This window comes from Lepisma saccharinum, chromosome 5 (assembly GCF_977018435.1).
Source record: "Lepisma saccharinum chromosome 5, izLepSacc3.1, whole genome shotgun sequence".
Lineage (NCBI taxonomy): Eukaryota > Metazoa > Arthropoda > Insecta > Zygentoma > Lepismatidae > Lepisma > Lepisma saccharinum.
Window position 1 is genome coordinate 32,864,761 of NC_139233.1, and position 20,525 is coordinate 32,885,285.

Sequence of the window (20,525 nt, forward strand, 5' to 3'; positions counted from 1 at the left end):
TACGCGAACTTCACACTTGGACGTTGCGTGGTGCAGTTCATGGTTCACGGAGCTTTTGACAAAGAAACCATCATAACACAATTACACAGGGATATTGTTTCAGTGCTGGAAGATAAAAAAGTATGGTACGTCATTGTACCACAGTTAAATACGAGAGGAGATTTCTTTTTAATATATATGGTTAGAAGGGAATAAAATTCACAGTTGTTGAGTTCTTGTACACACTTCAAGTTGATTCTCAGTAAGGTGAAGATCAGTCTTTGTTGGTGCTGCATTGTTGCAGATTGAAGACTGATTTAAGAGTTTCGGTGTTGCGACAATAGTTCAAGATGACAACAATATTGACAGTGAGTAACTAGGAAAGTTTTTTTTTGCCTTCACCTGCACACCACGGAGGCTCCACACATTAAGGATGTCGGAAATTTGTGGAAGTGAAATGACCAGCACCACGCTCCGGTCGCATTTACCGTCCAGGTATGCACCTAGGTACTCCAGGGCTGCCTTATGGTCTGAAAATTTTCCACCTGAGATCACATATCTCGGGAATCAAACCTGGGCTTCTCGCATGGCAGTCAGACGCCATACGGACTGGAACCAATTATAAGGATTCCTTCTCTTAAAATGAGTCGTGGTGACCAAGTCAGTAAGGGCATTTTACTGTCATGATTAAGACTCTTGTTCGATCACCGGAGTGGATTATCGCAGGTGGGAAGTTTTGTGTTAATTCTATTCATAAGCAGCTCTGGGACTTACCCAGTCTCTCGGCAATGGATAAAAGCGGACAGATCTTAATGCTGATCGCATCACCTCCACTATGATCACGATCAAGAATGTGTAGAGCTCATGTACCACACTTGATATGTGCCATCATGGTAGGGTGCAACATACAGGGGGAAAACCTTCCCTTTTACATCTCTTAAGAGATACACACATACAGCTTCTTGTTTTGGAAGTAATTTCTGCGTTGCTACAGATATTTGTGTAGATAATTTGAGCCTTAAAACCATCAAATTGTATAACATGATTCACACATAAACTACACAATTAGATAAAACAATTCAGTCCTGCATTGAAACACAAGCAGGGTATCGGACTGACAAACGGGACAACTGGGTTCGATTCCGGGAGTGCGTGATTTCAGGTGTGAATTTTTCCAGCAATAGCTCTTCACGTACAGCTCATCCAGCCTCTAATAAATGAGAACCATTGTATGGAGGATAAAGGCGGTCGGAGCATGGTTCTGATCACATCACTTCCACCGACATTGTGAATGAGTGGGACCCTATAGCTTCACATCTCCTCAAATGCCTTCATGGCATGTTGGCAAAGCGCAGGGGTTTGCTTTACCTGATATACATAGGGAGAGGGATAAAAAATTCACAGTTTTGTGAATGAAGTATCCATGTATTTAGTAACGGGAAGATGGAGTTACGATTCATAACATGGTGTCACTTATCTTTTGACGTATCTCACCATCTATTTAAAAAAATAGAAAATCTGGTAAATTGTATTTGAAATTATTTTGCTAAACAGCGATACTTTGGATGTATTTATGGAAGGGTAAATACTGAGAATCTCTATAAGTATATTTAAAAATGAATGTGTGTAAGTAAGTTTGTGTGTGTTGATGTGTGTGTGTGTGTGTGGGTGTGTATATTTGTTTGTTCCGGCATATCTCTCGAACGCCTGGAGCAATTTCAACCAAACTTAGTACGTGTATCACTTGCAATCTGAAAATAATTACTGTGGAAGTAAGACACCCCTGGCACCCCTAGGGGTGGGGTGGGAAAGGGTGAAATGTAAACATAATCGAGAACCACCGATTCCGCACAGACATGTGACTCTATGCAATCAGCACAACGATAGTGTTTCTCGGGCTGTCTGACATTCAGGCTGTGTTGCGATTGGATTTATTGATTGGATTGATTTGCAGTAAGGCTAATCGGGACTGGACCTACAGTTTGAAGTGGGATCCGAACCACTATATGCCTCCACCGGGAATCGAACCCGGGACCCCTTGATTATAAGGCGACGACGCTACCACTGCGCTATCGGGGAGGCCCAGGCTGTGTTGCGAATGGAATCCATAGTTTTCGTGACACCCCCAATGCGGTTCAACTCCAAGTTCATCACCTATCGGCATAGGGGTGAGAGGGGGTGAAAAATAAAATGCCACAAATTACCTAGATTAGTGTCGAATCCATAGTTTTCGGAGTCGCTAAGCTAATTGGTGACATTCACGATCACATTTAAAATTAGTTACATTTTACACTATAGTTAGAATTCATTATTTTCCTGTATTATACAAGATTGGGATAAATAAATATCCGGGCAACGCCGGATAATCAGCTGGTATATCATAAAATATGAATTCAGCAATTCAAAGGGATTCTAGTTTGCATTATAACATCCAAACACAAGCTGAAAGTATATTAACATAGTTGCTGGTTTGCTATACTGCAGTTAACAAGTAAATGAATGGAAAGCAGGACGAAAGAAGGAAGTATGATGTGATGCTAATTAGACATTATCCACTGCCTAGTACTTCTACTAGTTGACCGAGTACATTAAGTGGTCACTTTCGATCTCGCCACCGAAAGGTCGCGGGTTCAAATCTCGGTGACAATGTTTTCTTTGTGTCTCTTCATAAATTTAATCATATTATCACTCATCCTAATCGTCGCGATTAGTCAAAAGCGGCAAAAAATTACATTATAAATACAGATATGTATACTTTTTGTAACACTTCGTTTTGAGAGAGCATTGCATCTATGGCCTTCAAAACAGTTGTCACAACTGCTCTCTCGAAATGCAGTATTTGAGTTTTGAGTAGATATAGCTCTATATATATAGAATAAGCATGTTTAATTATTAATAACTTTGCCACTAACAAATGTCTTTCTAATTAATAACTCAGCTAAATCACTTAACGTGATTATTTTTACAATCCATCATGGAAGTACAGCGCCACATTTCAACCTGGTGGCGGAAAATTTATCGCCATCCTCTTCCCCATGGTCTGTATAGTGGATTCACCAAATTTCAGAGTTCTACGATGCCTCAAACAGGCTACAGAGGGCTCTGAGTTTGGTAACTTTTATTCTGGCCACCTGGTACATACCTGAGCTTTAGGGCGGGATCACATTGAAATATTTCATAATTAGCGTTTTTAACCTTAGTTTTAAAAGGTGTGCAAATACAAAGATGGTAATCTATACCTGCCGCAAAATTAGTTTGGTATTGACGCTTGGGAAGCACGTGTTGAAATCGGGTCTACGGCACTGCGGGAGGGTGGGTTGCTGGCATGCGAGCCAATCAAAATCTTCCCAGTGCTTCACCCAAGCCCTGGTTACCTAGCAACAGAAAACGTTTTTCTCGGTGTTGCCGCTTATCGGGCGATTTTTCCTGTGATCAGATTTCATGTTGTTGGGAGAGGACGTGTTGTTTGTTTGTTGCGTTGCTGTGATATTTTAACCGGTCCGTTGTTTAGTGTTTATTGAATTTAGAGTATTCTTGGTTGTATATAGCGTGTTGTTTTAGTTGTTATTTTTTGTACATAATTTTCTGTGTTCTTGAGTGTGTCGTGAGCTTGTGTGAAGAATGTCAAGCACAGGAGGCAATACTCGAGATGACAATGTACCAAAGAGGCCATGCACTAAAAGAAAAAGGAATTCTTCTCAAAGGACAAACGCGGGAGATGGTTTGTTCTGAGCGCAAATAATTTGAGCAAGAGAAAAACAATGGGGCTCCAATCATTTCTGTAAATAAAGTTCTGGACAGGACTGCTGCTGCTTTCGGCGTGTCTAAGAACACTATTGTTACCATAGGGAAAGAAAAATATAATGTGGTAGAAATAAATAAATAAATGCGAGGCTTCAAAATTGGAAACCCCAGGAAAGAAGAGGAATATCAATAAACGCGTGACAAATTTAGATACCTTTCAGCAAGATGCTATTCGTCGCCATATTTACTCTTATTATAGGAGGAAAGATTATCCCACTGTTGGGAAACTGCGAGTTTCGTTGAAAGATTCGGCATTTTTTCAAGGTGGGGAAACATCTTTAAGGACAGTCATAAAATATCTGGGATTCTCATACAAAAAAAAAAATAATGGACGCAAAATAAAGTAAAGTATGTAGGCATATGGGGATGTGGAGGTAAAGCTCCACACATTCTCGACCTCGACCTAGGCCATATTATGGAGGTGATGTGGTTCACCAACCGCCTTTACCGCAGGTTTGCCCCAGGTACTCACTTGGGCTGAGTCGACCCCTGAGCCGCTCGGGATATTTGAAAAGTTCCACAAACCACCGCGGGTCTCACACGTGAAAGTAAGACGCCCCACCGACTCAGTTGCGGTATAATTGAAAGACGGGCAGACTTTAACAGTGACTTCGGAAAGAAATGATTATTGAAAGTGTATATACAGAATGGATTGAAAAGGTAACCTGTAAACAATGCTTGTTTCGTTAATTCGTTCATGTTGTAAGGGAGATGGAAATGAAGAGAGAAAACAATAACACATTCATCATTGTTATTCTGTTTTCCTCGAAAAACAATAACACATTTCATCATTGTTCCTTTTCATAACACGTTTTCCTCGACACAGCGTCAGACGGCTGCACTGCGTACCGTACCATACCGCATGATATGGCAACACCGTGACGCGTGTTCCTTCAGCTCTCAATACCAAACTAATTTTGCGGCAGGTATAGGTTATTTTAAGGACATTTTCATTTACCACTTTGGTTTTTCTGAATTCTTTACTACTTTTTTGAAAATTTATATTTTCTCAAAATTTTGGGAAGGGCTGTAGGCCAATCAGTTCTACCGTACACCAGTGCTTGTCCTTACCACCACAACTAGATGTATTTGCATGTTACAATTATTGCGTCACTTTTCCATTTGATGGGCTAATCGTAACGATGATTGATTGATCGATTTGCTTTATTGTACTTTTACTTCTTGTGCCACTTTTGGCTAACTTTCTAAGATGGGGATGAGTGATGATATGATGAAATTGATGCATTGATATTCACAAACATCCATGCCCAGGCTAGAATTTGAACCCGGGACCCCTGGCATCGTAGCGCGATGTGCTAACTAACCACTCCGCCACAGGTGCCGGCTCAAAACGATGAGGATGGATGATGTTGATCAGACGAAAATGTTCAAGGTGACGTCACAAATGAGCAAACGTGCTCAGGTGAAGACCGAAACCTTCGACAACGAGATTATAAGACGATCACCTAACAGGACCGATCACTGAGTGCCAAAAACTAATTTCACCTTCTTACAAGTTGAAGGGAGTGGACAGTCCACTACTTTTACGCCTTCCAATAACGGGTAATGCCGGGGGTGAGAACGAGGGGGGGGGGTGCGAGGGTGTGATTTGATCTCAATAGTATAGTAATAACAAAAAATGTTAATAAAATTAAACTATAAGTTTATTTTAGTGCACCTTTCAATAAAAAGCTGTGTTCTCATTTAGGGTCAAAAATGTAATACGTATAACTACAACTATAGTATCTTTACTGCACTTCCAAAGTAATTTTAAACCAGTCACCAACTATATTCTTAGATGCTTACGTAAATTAGTTATAAAGCTTGACATTTTTCTGTTTGTTTTACAACCTTTCTAAAAATCTATATTTTGCTTATAGATTAGCATACAATATATTAGATAAGTATTAACATAATACATTTAATGTGTGTACGGCCAAAACCTGCTCCGTATTGTTATAAAAGACGCATATCAATCATACAAATGTAAGTACAGTCTTACCGCAAAGAAAATTATAATAATAATACGCTGTCACAATTTTTAAAGCTGTTATGTTATAAATATAAAAAAGCCTAGCTTTCTTGCATTAAAGGTCCTAGCGCCATCTATTTTCCCAACAAACATGGAGAAGTAGGTAACGAAACGAAATTTTCTCCCAAATATAAACTTCCATGCGACATGATATATGCGCTCTCTCAAAAAAACACCCCACCTCAATCCTCACCTTAGCTGGTGTTTTTACTTCTTAAAAAATAGCTTACCCCATTGCACGTTAAGGCAATGGCATAGCCATTTTAGTTTTTATTTAAAGTTTTATCTATTGTCTTGTAATCATTTGGGTCCCGGGTATGATTCCTGGTAGAAACATTTTTGAATGGATGAGATACAGTCACAGACACTTCTCCGTTGTGACGAATCTATTGACCCCGATATGGTTGTTACCATACAATGTACAATAATTTATTACTGTACAGCATTGTCACTTTTAGTTTATCTGTCAAATCGAAATTAATCGAATTCTATAGCAGTGAAACTATTATCTATCTCAAAAATGTTGCTGTTAAGTCACTCAAATTTATTTTGAAATCACTCTCACTCTCTAGCCTTCTTAGATCCGAAGGTTTATGTCTGCAGCAACACAAGCCTTCCATCTGTCCCTATCTTGGGCAAGGTCCATCCAATCTTTTCCATCCATACCAATTTCCTTTAGGTCCATCTGAAAGTTATCCCTCCAACTTCGTCTTGCCCTTCCTACAGGTCTCTTAACATATTCAACAAGAATATTGTAAACTTCTCTTTGCTCTCCCATTCGTACCACGTGCCTTGCCCACCTAAGCCTTCTTGATTTTTAATTATTCTAATAATATCCGAACATAATAAAAATTATGCAGTTCTAAATTATGTAAAGTTCTCCACTCACCCGTTTCCTCATCCCTTTTAGGACCGAATATTTTCCTAACAATTTTATTTTAAAATACTCTTAATTCATGTTCCTCTTTCAATATAAGGGGCAGAGTTTAACATCCATATAATAAATACGTACTACAGGCAAAATTACTGTCTTGTATATTTTAACTTTTAGTTTCTTAGATATTACATGAGAAGATAAAAGTTTATGAAGAGAAAAGTAACATTCATTTTTTGAATAAGTATGCTTTTCATTTCCTCTTAAACACCATTTTCATTTGTTAGTATTACTCCTAAGTAATTGAATTTGGAAAGTGATTCAAACGAGTTGTTATCAATAATTACATTTTGATGATTACCTGACACTTCGTTTCGACCTGAAAGCATATATTTAGTTTTCTCTTTGCAAACTTCCAAACATATCTCTTTAGCTGCTTTTAAAAAAACATTTTAGCACTATTCTTAGTATTTATATCATCCTGTAGTAAGTCTACATCATCTGCATATGCTAACAACTGAGTCAGCCATTTAATTTTAGTCCTTCATTAGTTTCTTTTACTTTCCTAACAGCATATTCTAAGGCAAAATTAAAGAGCAATGGAGATAATGCATCTCCCTGTCTTAACCCATCGTGAATTGTAAATTTGTCAGACACATTAATACCCACACGAATCTTATTTTCTGTTTCACTGTTGCATACTTTTATCATATTAACAAGCCTTTTCTAATATATTATATCATTTACCTCATTTAACCGAATTATATGTTATTTTCTTTAAATCAATGAATACCTAATGGACATTTTGATTATATTCCAATTTTTTCTCAAGTGTCTGTCTTATGTGAAAAATTCCATCTACAGTTCATCTCTTAAATTTAGATCCACACCGATAATCAACTATAATCTCATTAGCATGTGGGGTAAGTCTTATTAAAAAATGTTAAATAATATTTTATGTGATGTTTTCAGGAGAGAAATTCCACGGTAATTATTGCAGTTCGTCTTGTCACCTTTTTCTAAACGTCAAAACGATGATGGATTCTTTCCACTGTTGAGGAACTTCTTATTTATTCCACATTAAACAAATTAATTTATGAATTTGACGTAAGAACAAATTCACACCATATTTAATTAACTCAGCTGGTATGAAATCAATGCCACATGCTTTGTTATTCTGTAGTCTTTCAATAGCATCTTTAATATGTCAAGTTAGGTTCTTGTTCTTATTTTGAAAAAGAATGCAAATAATGTGGCATAGGTGTCGAGAACGGCTCGACATAGGTTCATGAGACCCACAGGTATGAAACGTGTGTGTAAAGGCCAATACCTTTCCACTTTCTCAAAAAAAAATTGCATACAAACATACAAATGAAATTTTCCTCACAACTTTCTTAAACACATTCCTAGTATTTGTACGTAACTAAAAGAGATACATGAATGTGAATGTTAACTTCTGAAGGGGAAGAATCATTTGTGATGCAGAAAGTTTATTTCATATACTTCAGTTATTTATATACCATTAACAACCCTTTAATTATATTTTTCATTTAACTTTTGAAGACAGTTCAATGAAATTTTCTGCACATTCAGTAAATTTGAAGCTAGTGACATCTAGTAGCAGAAATGTAAGGACAACAGCACATACAAAGTCACATTGTACTTACGTATTAATATCAGGTTAAATGCAACTGCTTTGAAAGACGATCGCACCTAGATCTCAAGACTTACTAATACTAAAATTAACGAACAATGACCAATGCAATAGTATATGCAGGGGTGATCTGAAAATAGTAAATGGACAAAATTGGAGAATAATGTTAAGATGTAATTATTGTAAAAGTATTGCCAGGCTGAGAACTAATGAGGGGGATCCCCCTACCCAACAAACAAAAGTAAAATTTTCATCTCTGCTGGAGATTATATTATTCTCCACCGACAGAGAAGAGTCATCTTCGTAACAACTTTTTACATACTTCCAACAATTTTCGCCTCTTTCCGTTTGTCGCTATCTGCGCTGACAAGTAAGTTGTCCTAAGGTACCTGACTCTTGACTCAACCTGTACACGTCACACTTTAAAAGAGAAACACCGAAGGAAATAATCATATTGATATTGAACAACCTTTTCTGAACTACTGCTGTCAAAATTCTACGATCAAAATATGATCAGATTACACGCCATCTATATCTTGATAATCGATAATTTGGGTTAGTTCATAACATCTTTGAGAGGTTACACAATGGTAATGGGTGCCAATTCATTTCTTGACCCGGATGCAGAAATCTGTACACTGAATAAACTCTGGTGTTAAAGTGTCACAGGCAGTGGTCTCAGGGGGTCTACATCAAATTTTGATCAACGTTTGATCTCGGTGGTATTAAAAGAGCGATAATACAACAATTTATATGTGTTATTTTAACATCACTGAGGTTTAATGTTGACCAAAATGTCATGTGGATCTTCCGAGAGGACTCTGTGTAATTTTAACACTAATTTTGTACCGTGCAAACTTGGTAGTGTCTTTGTCTCAAAGGACCTTCCTCAATATATAGTGTGTCCACATGAAACCTTCCTGATTAAAATCACAATTGTGAGGAAACTATTTGGCATAGAGCCTTGCGGTTTGCGGCATCATGTAATGCAACATTTTGTATGTGTGTGTGTTGAGTAATTAGCAACGATGACCGATGACGTCAGGACAAGAGAGAGATAGAGAGAGAGAGAGAGAGAGAGAGAGAGCAGTGCGTGCTGTGGTATGCGGAAACGAAATGGAAAATTTCAGTCAAATGCATTTCAGACGTGCCTTCGAACGGGAGACACCTGACGTATAAACAATTAAGGCTTGATATGACAAGTTTCTAGCCACTGTGAGTGTTAACCGACAGGCAGAAAATGTACATCTGATGAAACGGGAGAGTTGATAAGCAAGGCCTTCAAGAGAAGCCCGTCAAAGTCGGTTCGCAGAGCGTCACGAGAGCTGAACGTCCTACGCTCAACATTTCACAAGGTGCTGCTTAAACGTCTTCGCCTGTATGCATACAAAGTGAAAATTGTTCAGGCGCTTCAGCAACAAGACGCGGAACAGTTTGGTATTGAAAAGCTGTGTCGAATCCAGCAAAACTCCTGCTACCTGAGGAATGTTATTCTCAGTGACGAAGCAACCTTCCACACATCTGGGAAGGTTAATCGGCACAACGTTCGTATCTGGGGTTCCGAAAAAGGGGTCGAAGGAGCCCACGTCAAAGTGCACTACATTAGAAGAGAAAAACTTTTTGAGTTGCTTTACATGATGCCGCAAACCGCAAGGCTCTATGTTGAATAGTTTCCTCACAATTGTAATTTGAAAGCAGGGAAGTTCATGTGAACACCCTGTATAATTCAATCACTTTAACGTTTGGGTTGTTTGATACAATTCCGAATCAATGATCCTGTTACAAGCTACAAGTGTCCGCAACTGTATTGATAAGAAATGCAGCTTGTCATGGAATAAACTTTCACATCGTATAGAGGCCATTCACGCAAACAACTTTTCATAATGAGTTGGGTTGGGGGATTTTAAGTCCACTTTATGCACAGTAAGGTTAATCGGGACTGCACCTACAGTTTAAAGTGGGATCCGAACAGCTTGTGCCTCCACCGGGTATCGAACCCCTTGATTACAAGGCGACGACGCTACCACTGCGCCATAGGGGAGGCCCAACTTTTCATAATGATGCCTTGCTTTGACACTACAACCCCTCGAAAGAAACCTGAATTTTATCCTGAATATACGTATATGCACGCACACACCATAGGGTCAAAGTTCCAACAAATGGATTGGCTTTGTAAGTTCTATTTAAAACATATACGACTTATTTATAAATAATGAGCCAGATATCCGAACGGTATGTCTGAAAAAAAAAACATCGCAGATTTGAATCAGTTTGGTTTAGGAAAATAATGATACCAAAGTCCCTAACGAAATCGAGAATCCATGACACTAAATCTTTGTCTCGCCTCTATTTTTACGAGGTCTCGTCTCGTCTCGTCTCGAAGGGTCTAATCTCGATTTTTACAAAGCTGACATTCATGGCGGAGTGGTTAGGACAGCGTGCTACGACTCCAGGGATCCCGGGTTCAAATCCCGGCCTGGGCATGAGTGTTCTTTGTGAATGCCCCTTCATCAATTTCCATCAGATCATCACTCATCCCCACCGTCGCGATTTGCCAAAAGGTGACAGAAAGGCTCACTATAATAAACCGAATCAATCTATTTTTGCATGCGATATCGTCCCTAACGAAGCATGTGACGGTTAACAGAACTTCCCACCTTTGTGACCAATACGCCGTCAAGCTTAATAACATTGACAGCGTATAGAATTACAAGCCCCTGCTAATTTCTTATTGTTGCTGCGAGTCGACTGTTGCACGACGGTCATTAACACGCACACATACATCGAGGTAGCTGCGAGAGTAAAATTTCATTTCACGCCTGGGCGAGACTCCGCTAAGGGTTGCCACACCACATTCCACTCTTGAAGACTTTCGCTCTAATTTCTCCTTCGTTTCTCCACCTGGCAAGAAACCTTCGCGTGTCTGAATCCTGTAAAGCACCACGAGTTCTGTGGTGTTTCCATGCTCTCCTATTGTTTCACTCGTGTTAGTAATTGTTGCCAATAAAGAGAAGGTCCATCCATTGTTTACAGCAGTAGCGGCGCCGGAGGATTTCGTTGTGCAGACTCACGCTCAAGGGTATTGATTTCTTCCACTCCTTCCTCTCCTCTCTCTTTTCATCTTTCTTACTTTGTTGCTCTACCTCCCCCTTCACTTTTCTCTCTGTTCTTGTCTTTCTCTCCCCTTCTTTCCCTGTCTCCTTCCTTTTTCTTTCTACATTTCTATATCTACCTATCCGCCTTTTCTCGCACATCTTTCTGTTCTCTACCTACTACTCTACTTCTTCCTTTGTATCACTCCTCATTCCTTTGTTATTTCCTCTCTTTCTCTATTTCTTTCTTTCTCGCATTCTTCGGCTGTTTCTTAATCTCTTTCAATTCCTGCTCCCTTTTTCTTTCTCTCTCCTATATTCCTCTATCTACTTATCCACATTTTATTTATGTCTGTCTCTCTCTATTCCTTTGGGCCTCCCCGATGGTGCAGTGGTAGCATCGTCACATTGTAATCAAGAGAACCCGGGTTCGATACCCGGTGGAGGCACATTGTGGTTCGGATCCCACTTTAAACTATAGGTCCAGTCCCGATTTGTCTGTGGTCTTACTGTGCACAAAGTGGACATAAAACACAAAAATAAAAAAGAATCAAATCTTTCTTCTTTTGTATCACTCCACATTATTTTCTTCTCTCTCCTTTCCTGTGTTCCCTATTTCTTTCTATCTCGCATTCTTCAGCTATTTCTTAATCTCGTTCTATTCCTACTTTTTCTTTCTTCTATAATTTTCTATCAACCTATCCACTGTTTCTATGTCTCAGCACCTCTTTCTGCTCTCTCTCTCTCTGTTTCCTTCTTTCATCCTTCCGCATCCCTCAGTGCTTCCACGATTCACACCTCCTTGAGCAGTTAAACAGAATTTAGTAGTACTGAAATTGTGTACACAAGGGAACATTATAACTGGTAACTAAACATTTGATTGTATAAGTTAATACTTTTATAATGAAGCGAGGTGAATTCTTATTCTATTTATCTCTTAAATTTCAGGTCATCTGCTCCCTAGTATTTGCAGTAGATATTGCCATAGCAAACCCTGAACCAAGTCCTAGTCCCATGGGGTAAGTAAGAAAAATAGTTCTCTTATTAATTTAGTTAAAAGTGTCCTATGTTGGTGAAATCAGTATAAATGTGATTGTCAGTACATATAATTTATAATGACTGTACATTAATGAAAAATGTATAAAAATAATATAAATTAAAATAATTTGGAATTATAGTCAATGCAGAGGAAAGCATTACGTTATGCATATTATGTAAATTTGAGTAATTTGCTATGTATAGAGGAAAAGGTCGAAATATGTACCCCCATTTTTATGTTGTCATTTTCGGAGGAAAAAAATAATATATTAAGAACCTGCCCTTAAAATGCAAATCTATGAAATATATACTTAAATGTAATAGCATGCTAAAGTATAAAAGGTCTCCATTTTTTTTTAAAAAAGAAGCAATTTACAAAAAATGGTAAAATGATGTATTTCAAAATTGTGGTCTAAATATGGGCTACTAGTGGCAATATCACAAAAAGCAATTAAAATTTAAAAAAAAACAGACATTTATCGCTAAAACATTATAAAATTCATATTTATGAATAATCTGTTGTTTTGAAAATCACGCGGAAAGGAAAAAATCGAAAGTAAGAAAAAGTTCCAAATATTTGTTGAAAATGTGATCTCAACATTAGACCTCGTGTCATAGCCCATATTTAGACCATCACGCTATTTTTCTTCTTCAATTTATTTTCGCTCTCTGTGGTACATATTTCACAAACAAATCATGGCATTATAAAAGCCCACATTTGTTATATGTACCGTTAATATCACAATCTATTCAAAGCAGATGAGAAATCAGAAAACACTGAGTTAAAACATACCTGCAAAAAGTTTTGGAGGTCGCAATTCTAGAACAGCGTCCAAGGCCGAAACTAACCACCACTTTCTCTTGCGAATTGGCGCCGCAAGCTTTGTCCTTGACAGATAACCAGTTCCAATAGTCTCTGCCACGCTGCAGCACCCGGGAGCGCTGATAATTCCAAAACCCATATTTAAACCTTCGCCCATATTTAGACCTTCTTCTCTACTAAAGTGCTATTAACTATATATAATTATTTATATTAAACGTATTATAAATATGAATTACCTTTGTACTCTTGTTCTCGATATCCACAAGATGTAATAAAACCTTCGTTATGAGAAGAACTACATTGTATAAACCCTTAAATATATAATCGTGATACTGAATACGTAGAAAATATAAAAGTGATTATGGAGAATTTTGTTAACAGTAAACATAATAGTTTTCTCGAAAATTTCAGTTTGGCAGAGTTTTACATTTGTTTATGTCCACTTTAGGCATAGTACGGATAATCGGGACTGGACCTACAGTTTAAATCCGAACCACTTGTGCCTACACCGGGTATCCAATCCAGGATCACTTGATTAGGCGACGAACGTTGCCACAGTGTGGTTAATCGTTATGACTATAAGTGTTTTCACTGAGACACTCTTGAATGTCCTCAAACGAATTATTTAAAGAAGAAAAAAACGTGAGGTTCTTTATAGATTTTGGGCTGTTGAACGACAATAACTTTCGTTGGTTTGTTCTTTATTGAAGAAACTGCTACTGAAACCACTTCAAAATGTAAATGTCTTAATTTTCAAATTCGCAATAACACCGAAAAAAGACTAATCGTTGTCCAAAACTGCTTATAATGATAAAAAGGATAATGATAAGTACATAATTTATTCATTCCAAATCGCGAAATAATGCAAAGTTAATATCTTACATGTTATTTTAATTTTGTCATACTTGGCACATATTTTGTAAAGAGCATAGCAAGAAACGTGATTTTCTTGCGATGTGAATTCTAAATTTCGATAAAATTCTGGTGAAAGTAAGTTTATGAATGTGTCAGTGACATAGTGGCAGATAGACTCAAAATTAGTTTCCCCATATACTTTTATAACAAAATGGTTTCTTATCGAAACCTGCGACAATGTGACATAGGTCAAGTCAACAATCCAAATATTACCCCACATCTTTTTGGGCACACGCACTTGCAACTTCTATAATATCTCAAAGTACTAGCTAGATATAATAGGAATGTGAATTAAATGGGTAAGGATGGAGAACAGTCCCCCTGGTTTACAAAATACTGCTAGGTATGCCTTTTCTTTTATTTGCCCCTAAGGAAAGATACAGTAGTTTGCAAGACAAACCTTTATATTGCATTTCAATGTTCATAAGAGAAGTAATTTTAGTGTTTTCAAATGCCATCATTTACTGAAGCACTGCACAGCCATAGTTGGTTATAATCAGGAAACAGATTTATATGTAGTAAAATGTTCTAATTAAGTAAATACATATTTAGTTATTTTCACCAAAATTACCTTTTTAATAATATTAGACACCACACGAGCTACATAAAATACAGTATGCATACACTGACTTTAATTGTAGAAGAACACAAAATGTGTTTTCATTTTCTGATTCCAAAACAATGAATACAAAAAGTTGTTGTACGTGTTCGAACTTGAATTTCTGTTGTCTCCTAAAAAGGATTCATATCGACTAAATCTACGTTCAACAAGAATTGTATTTTAAATTTGTCAGTTATTCGCAATAAATTAACCCAACTCTTTCGGTCACACGGCATGTAACTATTACGCGCATATGGAGTATATGGTGCGAAATTTTCTGAAATATGGAAAATAGTAAGTAATAATAACGAAATTTTGAACCAAAACCTAATATGTATGTAAAAATATGGAAAATAAAAACGAATTTTTCGAGTCTATATGCCATGATATCCAAAGATAATACAAAATAAACTGATTTCAGTTTCATACATAAATATGTGGTTATAATAAATCAACTAGATCGATTTCAGACGGAGATTCAAGGATTCAGAACTTACAATACAAATATTTTATGCGAGATGAAGTGACTTTCAAGTCAGTACACTGTGCGAACTGTGCAAAGTGCGTAATTCTTATCAATTCTATGCCAACATTCTGTAGCAAATTACATTTGTTAAATAAATAGAAACTATTTTAATAATCTGTGTAACTGTCATATAGCCAATATACTTACATTTATAAACTTCAGGTTTACTGTTGTAGTAATTTAAGCCCGCCATCTATGTCTATTCCGCGAAAGAGCAATTGAATCGACCATCGTTGTCAATTTTTTTCAGTTCCATTTCATCATTTTCGTTGTCTCTTCGTCCTCCTACAGACAATTCTCGTAGAGGGAATTGGAACGTCATCCCCCCTCCCAAGATATCATAATTAACATAAAGTATCTTTGAATAGTTGTCACGATTATGCATAAACGGATGAAATTTGATAGAAATTCGGGGAAAATTTTAAAACACACATGAAATATTCTTCCTTCATTATCACAATATTAAACCATACAATATTGAGCTTCTATACATAATGGAGATTTCAGACCGAAGTGGCAAGCGAGACGCGACTTCTTTAAGGGATGCTGGTAGGAAAAGATGATACAGTGCAATAGAATTCTAATATTTATAACTGTTCTAAACAATCTGTGAATCGTCTAAAAGAAAGGAGCACAGAAGCTCCGCCACCAGTCGAATTTCACACTAGAGGAAAAAATTATGGTAACTTCCAGTAGATGTCATACCCATCGCGAAACCTCTGTTCCAGCGTTTCGATTGAGTGCCAAGAGATGGCAGTGCAAACTTTCTAAAGTAGTAGCAAGTATTCCTGAAGAAGGCTAAAATACTCGTATTTGAAGAAATTGTTCATCTGTTCGATTGTTTTTCGGTATGTTTAGTTTTCTGCTTTACGAAAGTAGCGGATTAATATTACAAATTCAAGTCAAGTAAAAGACGATAACAACCCCACGGACATTGTCAATTACAATTTTAGAACAATGTACTCCGGACATGGGATTTGACGAGATATATAACTGGTCAACAAAACGTTTCCGAGACCCAAATGTTTAAATAGTTAGTAATCAACATGTTTTTCTGATATATTTATTTTATTTCGTAAAGAGCTTTGAAGAGAAAAATATAGCTGCTAAGGTAAAACTTAAATGAAATTGTGAGATATACAGATTGGAGACACGTGCTAATTAACGTATGGGACATAATTTCTGTAACTTTTACAATGACCTACCATTAGATGAATGTATTATACTGCCTGAGAATATGTAATATAATATGCATTATTGCATGCGAAATAATCCTTTGCTCAAATTGAAGATGATTTCAGGAATGAACAGCACCTCACTTGTGAAATGCAAGATACAAGCAGTTTTACCAACAGTATCACCATAAAAACTGTAATATTTTTATGTCAAAGTTGAAATCGCACGTCGACGAATAGTTAGCGCTGTTGCCTTTGGTACGAGCGGTTCCAAGTTCGATTCCCGGAGGGAGCTCCAAGATTTCGGTATTGGTCCAGGATCGTGAGCGACATGAGGGAAGCTATTTGAAGGAAATCGAACAACCAGAAAACAGTGGCGATGGGACTTGATGTGCAGACCAAGCGCCATCCAATGAAAAACCACTTAGCTTTTCTTGTCTTTCAAAGGAATGTTGTTCCGCAGAGTTTTATTTCAATGTTGATGAAACGTTCACGTAAATAAGTAGGCTATACATTGTAATTGTTGGAGTATTTCAAACACGTAAAACGCTTGTGTAAAAGGTGACCTGAGAAGACACCCAAACGTGAACCTTACTTCCATGTAGTACGAGCCGGTGACGGTAGTCTTGCAGGCTAACAAGGCTCTGGCGCTGGACCAACAGACAGTATAATCCGCTGCGGGGTTGTGTTGTCTGTCCTGTCTTTAACCTTACGTCTGCTGTGTGCCATTTACAGCTTCAGATTTTGACTAGTGTATGGAGATTTTATTCTCGGAGACAGTGTTGTTTTAATTCTTATTAAGGAAACTGTAGTTGTGCTAGTTTTAAAAATTGAGTGAAGTTTCTAATAGTGATTTTTTAAATTTTCATAATGCTCTGTTCTCAATATTGTGTGACGGGTAAAAATAACGTATGTGCAGATGTAACCATAATATAAAAAAATAAATGAATTAAACACGTAAAATTTATTTTCAGAGAGAATGCAGAACCTATTTATTTTATTTCAATTTGTTTTATTTTACATCTTTCTCTCTCCTTCTCTCGTTCCCTTTCCCTTCCTCTGTCTCTCTCTGTGTCTTTCTTTCTCTTCCCCTCTCTCTCTCTTTCTTTCTCTTGAGAGAGCCAGAGAGAGAGACAGAGAGGTCTTTCTGCTGCATTTTGGCTAATCGCGACGATGAAGATGAATAGGGATAGCCAGAAACATACATGGACAGAACACAGTGGGTTCAGACGCCAGAGCATCGTTACCCTGTAGGTTGGCGTTTGAGTGTCTAACACCTTTCGACCTCCGTGCCGTTAGCACAGCGCTCTACGACGCTAGGGATCCCGGGTTCGAATACCTGGGCATTGGCGTTCTCTGTGAGTATCCATTGTTGAATTTCAGTATATAATCAGTCATCCTCATCTTCGCGATTAACAAAAAGTAGCAGAAAATCGAAGTAAAATTAATCCAAATCAACATCAAGAAATTTAACTCTATATTGTTTGTTAACAATATGTCCTTTGTTTTGCAGGAAACATATGATCCTCCACGTGCCTTACTTCATTCGCCACATATACCATCTTCGACCGAGAGCCCAGCATCACGATGTCGCGAGAGGACCATCCCAGCAGATCTCCGCATCTACAAAGCATAAAGTGACGGTGTCGCCCAACAGCGGCAAGTGCGAGAAGCTCTGCAAGTGCGTGCCCACGTTCGTCTACGTGCCTCAACCCACCAATTGCCTCCAAGGGTACTCGCACTGGTCCAAAGCCCAGAACCCGCACAAGGAACCCAACGCTTACAAGTATGCGCATGCGTACTCGTCCTACGACACGGCCAACGACTTGCACAACTCGAACAAGTATAAACTGAACCAGCTGTACGATGACGTCAATAACATGAGCGACTGGACGCCGATAATTCCTTTGCACACTCTTAAGGATACTCCCAGCCACAACTACTCGATGTCTTATCTCTTGTCCCGTAAAGGTTTTCAGAAGTCCATACTCTTGAGCGAGAAGAGCGACGACAATATGTCTGCAGAACCGGAGAATGTCTTCCTGGAAAATGCAGCGAAGAAGTACCGCAAGCACGGTTGGGAGCTTGTTGGTATCACCAAAAGAATGGACGGTGCTGCCATGGTGGTGTTCCAGAAGAAGAGCGGAACGTCCTCAGAAGAGGAGGACAGTGCCTCTGACAGAAAGGTGCGCAATGCAGGGTCTCTGGACATCAAAGCGGATGCAGAGGATTCAAAGTCTACAGAGGATGGCAGCAGTCACACGACTGAAAGAGGTGCATCTCTTACGACAGCTGCTCCAGTAGAACAGAGCAAGGGAAGGAAGTAACGACTAGGTGGAGCTAGTGAAGATAAGACTATCAAGTTGTACCTCAGACTGCAAGGTTGCCAACCTACGCGTGCTTCAGAATAATCTGCTACACGGACCATCCTCAGACTGTCTTTAAACACCTTACTAGTCGCAACACTAAGGTTAAGAACAAAAAAAATAGTATTGACTTCTGTAGGAAGCCTTTGTCTCCATTTGAACCAATGATGAACCATCTTTTCCTCGCATGATGGTATGTTACTGTACTAATCTGTATGCATTTAAGCCAAAGAAGTATTTGTTGAGTGTATCCAAAGAAACATTATACGTATCTTGTACTTTACAGGGGTAGGGGACATGTTTAAGTTCAGTTACATGAAACTTTTCTTGATCAGAAATCCAGTAGGTGATAAGAATTACTAAGATTAACTTTAGTAAAGAATAACGCTGAAATTATCAAAGAGTTTTAGAGTCCAATTACTTTCGGAACATCTCCAGCAGACTGAGCGAGTCTGTCTAGCGAGCCTAGTGGGCGTGTAGAGCCTGAGCAGGTGGCTAAGCGATAGGTTCTGGATTGAGATGACGTCAGCGGCTCGCTTCGTTGATTGGCTGCTTCGAGAGTTGTGACTCGTTCCGAAGTTTCAAATGCATAACAGCCAAAGATGTTGCGGAAATAATCTTCCTCTAATTTTATAAATTCAACGTAATTCCATTACTAGGTTTTCTTTATACACTGTGAAACATGGCTTTCAAACAAGAAACTGAAAGCCATTAAACAACGAAATTTCATTTCGCATTCAATGAAATTTCCAAGAAGTTCCTGAAACATATGGTTTGAATTTTCAATACGTTAGTATCCACACATTACTTGAAATATTCTATGAGTTCCACACACATGTTGAAGTCTCCAATTTATGATATACTGCGCCGAAACAGTTCTTTACCACACACGTGATGAAATCTCCATTGTCCTACACCTTAAAATCCCTCCTAACAAACAACGTGTTTTATCTGTATCAATTTACATTACAATTAATATTGAAGTTCAGGAACATATCAACAATTATTAATTTATTCACAAACAGAGAGATTATGATTAGATATCTGAAAAATAGGACATGTTAGAAAAGTCAAATTAAATATTCAATTATTTTGTCTATTTATATACTTCAGCAATTGTTATTACGTGATCACTTCATATTTGCTCAAGACTGGTATTACTAATAGTAACCTATACAATACGTATAGGCAAACAAAAACTATGATTGCACTTATAATTGGGTAAGTAAACTGTGATAGTTGTTAAGTTTAAATATGTACTGTTGTGTATTGTGTTGAATTTATTATAGTGTGTATATGATAATGTTTTATGTGTCAATTTTGATCATAAAAATAAAGATGTTGAAAAGAAGTCGATTATTGTTTTCACAACGGGAAATTGCCCAAATACACTGCCTCAAATCATTACTTTCAAACTGAATATTGACAACGGATATTGACTATTAACTATAGGCTATATATAAGTACATATAAGTAAAGTCATGAATGACTTTCAAGAGCTAATAACTAATATTAATATTGTTAGGAGTCTTGTACATTCTATGCATTGGAAAACGAATTAACCTTCGACAGAAAACCAAACTCACAATTCCCATGCACAAAGCAGCACTTTACGGATACTCTTTCATAGTCACCGCAATAAAAGA

The 20,525-nt window shown here is 37.8% G+C and overlaps 1 protein-coding gene across 1 annotated transcript; it reads left to right on the forward strand.

Moving 5' to 3' along the window:
* The first annotated feature begins 217 nt into the window (after positions 1-217).
* On the forward strand, positions 218-20,204 carry LOC145988289 (uncharacterized). Its single transcript, XM_083123152.1, has 3 exons — positions 218-347; positions 12,384-12,454; positions 18,027-20,204. The coding sequence occupies exons 1-3, from the start codon at positions 330-332 to the stop codon at positions 18,838-18,840; spliced, it is 903 nt and encodes a 300-aa protein (XP_082979278.1). The 5' UTR covers positions 218-329; the 3' UTR covers positions 18,841-20,204.
* The last annotated feature ends 321 nt before the right edge of the window (positions 20,205-20,525 follow it).

What these genes read in the sequence shown, in the direction of transcription:
- LOC145988289 (XM_083123152.1), top strand. An exon ending in CCAAGTCCTAGTCCCATGGG is followed by an intron (nt 12,455 to 18,026) that starts GTAAGTAAGAAA and finishes TTTGTTTTGCAG; the next exon opens with GAAACATATGATCCTCCACG.